This window comes from Ammodytes marinus (genome assembly GCF_949987685.1).
Source record: "Ammodytes marinus genome assembly, chromosome: 17".
Taxonomy (NCBI): Eukaryota; Metazoa; Chordata; class Actinopteri; order Uranoscopiformes; family Ammodytidae; genus Ammodytes; species Ammodytes marinus.
The window spans coordinates 18,398,841-18,405,997 of record NC_137221.1 but is presented as its reverse complement, the minus strand read 5'-3'; the positions used below and the strand labels follow the sequence as shown (position 1 = coordinate 18,405,997).

Genomic DNA, 7,157 nt, shown 5'->3' with positions numbered 1-7,157 from the left:
GAATATTGCACTGCAAAACGAGCAACGCAATAACTCAGGTGAACCTGGAGGTGCAGCAACAAGAGAAACAAGCGAGTCTCAATTAGAACACGGGCCCTGAGTGGGACCAGTGCAGCGTCAGCCGTGCCAAATTAAATCCATTAGTCTCTGAGAGGCTGTGAAGACTCAGTGGTGCAGGCCCTTTGCTTATTTGTGGCCATTTAGCTACCGCTACCATCACGCTACGCTGGGTTCATCTTGAAGGCCCTCGCCTGCACCTGGGGGCCATGCATATGCCAATTTTGCTATTTACCCGATTTAAGATGCAAAACTTATTGTAAACACAGTCGTCCGCCGAGGGAGAGAGCATGGTTTTCTTTATGACAAAACCACACTGGTGTTTTTTTTCTCTCTCTCTCTCTGTCTCTCGGTGTAGTTGCACGCTTTTACAAAACACATCAAAGCTTTTGCATAAGTGGCTTTGCATTAGTCCGCTGCGCGCAATTTATGTGCGTAAAAGCGGCGCGCCACCATTTGGGCACGGATTAATTCTACTGGAGCATTAAAGGGCTGATCGGTGATCATTTTGGGGGGGCTTGCTGTGTGTGTGTGTGTGTGTGTGTGTGTGTGTGTGTGTGTGTGTGTGTGTGTGTGTGTGTGTGTGTGTGTGTGTGTGTGTGCGTGCGTGCGTGTGAGGGATAGAAGGGGTGTGCTCCCTATGAATCTAGTTACAATGAGCCATGTTATACTGACAGCTGTGGGTAGTAGGCTACTCGCCACCAGAGATGGGGAGCCGTGGACGCCTGGCTGGCTGTCTGCGCAGCGCCAGTGGCTTTGTGCTGCGGAGAAGGGAGAGATGTTGTTTAAGTGTCTTCGGGTTTCCTCCTTCTGCAGTGACACAAGCCTCAGCCCCGGGTCGGGTCCACATGAACAGCCAAAGAGGTGGCTTTTATATGGCGAGCGCCAAGTGACTGACTGTATAGAGACCGACCGCAAAACGCCCAGCCACTCGCTACAATTATGGCCTGTGTCTTTTCTGAAACTCCGTGTTAACGCTCAGATATGATTAACACACGGGGCCAGGTAGACGAGAGAAGACAGGCGGTGTTAAAAAAGCCAGTGACACACTCGGAGAGAGAAGAAAAGGGATTAGTTATCATTTGTGGCAATTTGTGCATTAATCGGAGTTGTATGTGCGTAAAAGGACCTTATATGTCAGTGTGTACACTAAAATGACCAATTAATGAAAGGTGCCGATATATCACGCGTCAATAATATTTTTTAAATATTGTGTACTTAATAATATTCGTGCACCCAGTGCATGTGAGGGAAATCCCATGCTGGAGTGATTTTTAGAGAGTCATTCATCAGTGTTCATAAGACAGCTGGAAATAAAGACCACTTCTGTTAAAGCCACCACGGCCATTGATTGTGCTGAAGGTCAATCATCTACTTAGGGACAAAGTGAGTTGTAGATTCGCAGCCATGAACGCTGTTCATTTTGCTGATTGACATTTTTGGGACAAAGTAAATTGGCTATACAATAATTTCCCCTCCAAATGAAGGCTGTGGACTCCAAACAGGGCAGAGTATAGGCTACAACAGGAGGCATGATACAGCAGGTGTAGCGTGCTTATTTGGAGGGAAGGGGGTCATGGTGTCTCATTTATATAAATTAAAAACACATTTTATTTTTATATTTTTTCTTTCACAAATTTCAAATTGACCTGAAACGAAAAAAAATTGACCCTTTGTAAAACCCGTCCACTGATAACATCCTGTGGCTTGTACCACAGGCCGATGGTTTAACCGTGTGCCTTGCAATTAGACATGGCTGTCAGCAGCAGCATGCATGCACCAGGCTACATCTTAAACATTTCCAACGCACCAAGGTCGAGTATGTCATGTTCTCTCTATTCAGACAAATCCGTCCTTTCACCACTTCCCTTAATCTGCACAGAAAAAAGCCTCCCAACACGCCTGCGGGACACCAACACTTTGACGATATACCCTCAACATAATAATCCTGCAAGTGGCGCATGTATACGCACATAGGCTACTACTGCTGGCTACTACTGCTGCAAAAACCTGAAGAAGGAAGACGTCTCATCCGATCTTAAGGCTATATAGCCCGGAGATATTTTCGCCCGCGAGGGGAAAGCAACTAACCATCACTGCAAAAGCATGTATGTCTTTGTATAACAGCACTCAAAAGGCGATTAGAAAAAAAGGTATAGGATCTGGTTTCTCCTCTGCGTGTCCAAGTGGAACGCCGGACAGGGGGAATTGGCCACTATGTTAGATCACTGAGGGGTGACCAAGGTGCGCTGACTCCTGCAAAGGTCTACCGTGTGCCTAAAATACAGAATGATCAGACAGGCAATAAAAAAAAGCATTCGTCAATGTCAGTGGACACAAAAGGAGCATTGAATAGTGGCCTTACCTGCAGCCCTCCCAACGACAAAATAAGCCCTCGGATTTTTATATATAAAAACCTTTGAAATGAATCTAAGAGAATGTGAAAGAATAAAAAGCAATCCGCCAGGGTGTCTCGCTGCTCACATCCCTTCGCCTCTGTGCTGCTCTCCTTGTCCGCTGCTGTAAAATGATTACTCGGCTGGGTTGTGCACTTTTTAAATCCCCACAAAGTAAATAACAACCGGAGCTGGCGATAATAGCAAGGTACCAAGTTCTTGTTACAGAAAAAAAGGAGAAAATTGAAACTAAACGCTGCATTTAGACAACCATTTTTGATAAGAGGATAATTGGGGCGACACTGGCGTATAATTAGGGGATAATTTATGCTATATCCACTTTTATTCCACCCTCCCCAAATAAATCCAGTCCATAATCATTACAGACGAATTGTTCTTAATTTTATAGCTGCAATTTGAGTAAAGTGTGCCGGCTAATCAAATAGGTTTTCGTAGTAACCTGATTGCAACCATAATTATTTTTTCAGCGCCCTTTATTGCTGGTGAATTCGCTGAATGCCACACTGCTATAAAAAAAATGATAATAATAACATAAAAATGCGCTGAAAGTGATGCAAACATGATTTGAATACCTAGCTATGGCATTATTATTTGCGAATCGAACATTGCAGCCCTCACAGGAAAACTATTTAATTTACATATATTGAGGACCCTACTGGGCCTCATATTACAACAAGGATAAAAGACACTGTCAGTTTATCTCGGTATCCACCCTTCTATCTGCAAAATAACCCATTGTACCCCGGGCATATTGTTATTTGATGTGTCACATGTGCCGTATTTTGAATTGAATGAAGATCCTTAATCACATGGTCAGTAGCCTCAGGAGAAAACCAACGGTTATGATATATGTTACTTGCGGAGCAGAGGGAGGGGGGGTAAAGAGGGGTTTATGCTCATCAGGCGACACCAAAGAAAGGCTATACCCTGTAAGAAATAAGTGAGTTAATAATCAATTATCTTTATAGAAAATAAGTACTAAAGGTTTAAATGTAAATTGAGAACTTTGTGGAGTTGAAGGGCCTACTTTCAGTTGTCTAATGCCACCTGTTTCAGGAGTTTCATTGACATAAATCCGATCACTTTTTTTTGTATGAATTGAAATTTCAAAAATAGTAGCCTAAAGGCTTGAAGAAAACACTTTTAATGTAAGCTTTATTATTCCACACTGGTTTGTAAATGCTAAAAATGCTGATAAAAAAAATACTGAATCCTTCCAATCGATGATAGGTGACGTGACAGAAGATGGATATGTTTTCCTGTTTGGCTACCTTGCAAATGCTCTTTTTGGTATTTGGTTTGGAAATTGACTTCAATATTTTTTTGATTCTTTTAAACTGGATGTTTGTGTGATGGTTTCCTACGAGTAATTAATTCCTAAGGAGAGGAGGAGTTAGAAGCTGCGAGAGAGAGAGAAAAAAGAGAGGCACATATAGACTGTTGGCTCATCAGGCGAAATCAAAGTGCGCACTATATGTCGCGCGTCGTGCGTAATTTGGGGGTTTGGGTAAGAAAACAAAAAACAAAAACCGACTTGGCAATCCCAAAAGAGCTGGTTTTTACGTGTGAAGCTTGTCTGTTGGAATTATGCGTCTTTCCCACCATATATTATTCCCCCCCATAGTTGTGGTGGGGAGCTGGTAAGGTGGGTTAACTCCAGCTCAAGTCTCCGTGAAAGCGCAGAGCACTGATGACGTTGGGGTTGGATGACCAATCGGGAGGCGCTGCCCTTTGGAGACAAACCATTTTACTTGTAGTGTCTGCATCAAGTCTGGAAGCAAGGGCTCAATTTTAACAGAATCCACCTAAAAATCTCTTCCTTAGCTTATGCCTTATACCTTCCGCCACTTTGAGCGAGAATATCACTAGGACGAGGGGGAACATGAATGACGCCTTCTTGGAGAATTCGGGGTGTTAATAGGACAATATCTGGTTCGCGGTGGAGAGGGGGAGAGAGACAACAGCACAGCAGCGCGCGCGAGGGAGAAAAAAAAGCGATTTGGTCTTGAGAGAGAGAGAGAGAGAAAGAGAGAGGGGGGTGAGTGCTCTCAAGGCGGAAAATTCGATGATGACCATGACTACGATGGCTGACGGTCTGGAGGCTCAGGACTCGTCCAAGTCGGCTTTCATGGAGTTTGGGCAGCAGTCGCACTCACAGCAGAGCTCCCCGTCGATGGGCAGCGGCCACTACCCGCTGCACTGTCTGCACTCCGGCTCGCACGCTCACCACCAGCACGACAACACCCCATACACCGGGACCAACACCTACAACAGGTCGCTAGCCTACCCTTACGTGAGCCACGCGCACCACAGCCCGTACCTGCCATCCTATCACAACAACACGGGAGGACAGACAAGGTTAGACGGCACAGGTAAGAGACCCCCCATTTTAAAACCAAGCCAAGTGGAGGGGAAAAATGCACCGCGCCGGTGTCTGACAGTACCATTACCTTCCATTTTTTTCTTCTCCTTTTTTAAAATACGGGTGGCCCGCAGTGGGGGGATCAACCCGTGTCTCTTCTGCCAGTGTTGGTGTCGTGCCCATAGTCACACCGGCGCCGGGCCACTATCAAATTCGGACGAATGCTCTATTCAAGCTAGTTGGGCGATTAAATCGAAGAAAAAAGCGTCCGTAAAAGGCACCGGATAATTCGCGGATCCATGCAGCCTTATTACCTTCCCAGAATGTTTTGCTGTCCCGTTTAGCTCTCCCCTCCGCTCTCACACAGACTAAAAAAAATGTTTTAATGCCTGGGGTGTGATCATCACGGCCGTGCAATCCTCACCAACTACTCGTGAAAATTAGGGCAGCCCGCACGCCTTGAATGTTGTAATTAGCATTTAATTGACATGTCATTACCAGCAATATCCTAAATATGACAGCGTATGAGGATTGTGGCTTGCCGGGGCGTTTTTAAAATGCAATGCGAGACGTCAACGTTTATCAGCCTGCATTTTAATATTTTTTTTCTTTACACGGTTTCAGTCGGCGCCTCTGCAATTTATTTTCAACCTTTCACCAGGGATATTCAAGACGGTTAGATAGGGAAGGTGTCCATGCCTGCTGCTTTTCTGAATGTAAAATAACGTTGATTGTTTTTGTTGCAGAGCAGCAGAAGACGACGGTGATCGAAAACGGGGAGATTCGTTTTAATGGGAAAGGCAAGAAGATCCGCAAGCCCCGGACAATTTATTCCAGTTTGCAGCTCCAAGCACTGAACCACCGTTTCCAGCAAACCCAGTACCTCGCTTTACCGGAGCGCGCCGAGCTGGCTGCCTCTCTAGGACTGACACAAACCCAGGTATAGTATGAAGAATTTTGCACAAAAACACCAGGAAATCCCCATGCATAGGCCTACAATTAGAATACAAATCTGGATATTAATATTAATATTATTATTCTGTTTGTGTTTTTATTTCGTTTGTTTTTTTCCAGTATTAATGGTGAAATATTTGTAACTATTCAGAAACTAATAGCAGCCATTTCTCACATGATCACCACATAGACTCTTTATATTCACATAATACTGATTTCGTGCACCACTCCTCCCCTTCTCCCTCATCCCCTCCCCTCTCTCTCCCGCAGGTAAAGATTTGGTTCCAGAATAAGAGGTCAAAGTTCAAGAAGCTGCTGAAGCAAGGCGGCAACCCGCTCGAGAGCGACCCCATGCCGGGCTCCATGTCGCTCTCGCCTCGCTCTCCCACCATCCCTCCCATCTGGGACGTCACGGCCTCGTCCAAAGGAGTAAACATGCCGGCCAACAGCTACATGCCCGGCTATTCTCACTGGTACTCGTCCCCACACCAGGACTCAATGCAAAGATAAACCCGAGTGAGGCTTATTTTTAAAAAAGGGGGTCATGCAGCAAGCTGTCTGTCTGTCTGTCTGGAGGCCCCTTTCTGATCTCCGTCCGCCATGCAGTTTCCAACAACGTAGGCCTACAGCCTGCAATTTTTTTTAAATGTTTTTGTCAGTGCAGAGAGTGGATGAAGAAGAAGAAATCCTCCACTGCTTCTCTGCTGAGGGACAAGACGCAGCTGAAGCCTCGGTGTGATGACACAAACAAGTGGGGACTAACTTGTTTTTCTCTCTCAGCGTACGTGGCTGTTCAGTGGGCTCGCATATTTGTTATGCTTTCATTCATGTCAACATCTTGAACGTCAATATACCAAATATTATCAGTGACATTTGAGCCAATTTTTGGTGGGCAAGGACTTCTTATACACACACACACACGCCCAGCCAGAACCTTTAGCCATGGTGGACTGACTCCTGACTGACTGCTATTTTTATGTTTGGTTTCCTTTTTTGAGAGGGGGGGAGGGGGTGTTGTAATTCTTCAACATGCAAAACCAAGCAAATTGTCTGTCTGTAAAATAATCTGCGATTTTAGTTGTAAATACACTTTTTATGTTTTGTTCAGTTTGAGTAAACCGTGACTCAAAAAACAAGATGCCTGCCTGTTGCGTGATTTCAAAATGCTTTATTTCTTTTGATTAAGAAAATGCTTAAATTAATGCTTCATATTGGGCCAACATCACATTAATATAACAGGCCTATTTCCCGTGCACCCTGGTGTGCACACGCCTATGTCACACACTATGACACAGTGCTCGGTGATCATAAAAGCCCGTTTCGTCATAGCAAACATTTTAAATAAATCCAAAGCGCTCATGTGACTG

General features: G+C 44.9%; 1 protein-coding gene across 1 annotated transcript; it reads left to right on the top strand.

Annotated features, from left to right (window-relative positions):
• Nucleotides 1-4,240: 4,240 nt before the first annotated feature.
• dlx6a (distal-less homeobox 6a) lies at nucleotides 4,241-6,790 on the top strand. Its single transcript, XM_080045006.1, has 3 exons — nucleotides 4,241-4,846; nucleotides 5,583-5,776; nucleotides 6,061-6,790. The coding sequence occupies exons 1-3, from the start codon at nucleotides 4,540-4,542 to the stop codon at nucleotides 6,298-6,300; spliced, it is 741 nt and encodes a 246-aa protein (XP_079901132.1). The 5' UTR covers nucleotides 4,241-4,539; the 3' UTR covers nucleotides 6,301-6,790.
• Nucleotides 6,791-7,157: the final 367 nt, after the last annotated feature.

What these genes read in the sequence shown, in the direction of transcription:
- dlx6a (XM_080045006.1), top strand. Translation starts at nt 4,540, where the DNA reads ATGATGACCATGACTACGATGGCTGACGGTCTGGAGGCTCAGGACTCG. An exon ending in GACAAGGTTAGACGGCACAG is followed by an intron (nt 4,847 to 5,582) that starts GTAAGAGACCCC and finishes TTTTTGTTGCAG; the next exon opens with AGCAGCAGAAGACGACGGTG. An exon ending in TAGGACTGACACAAACCCAG is followed by an intron (nt 5,777 to 6,060) that starts GTATAGTATGAA and finishes TCTCTCCCGCAG; the next exon opens with GTAAAGATTTGGTTCCAGAA.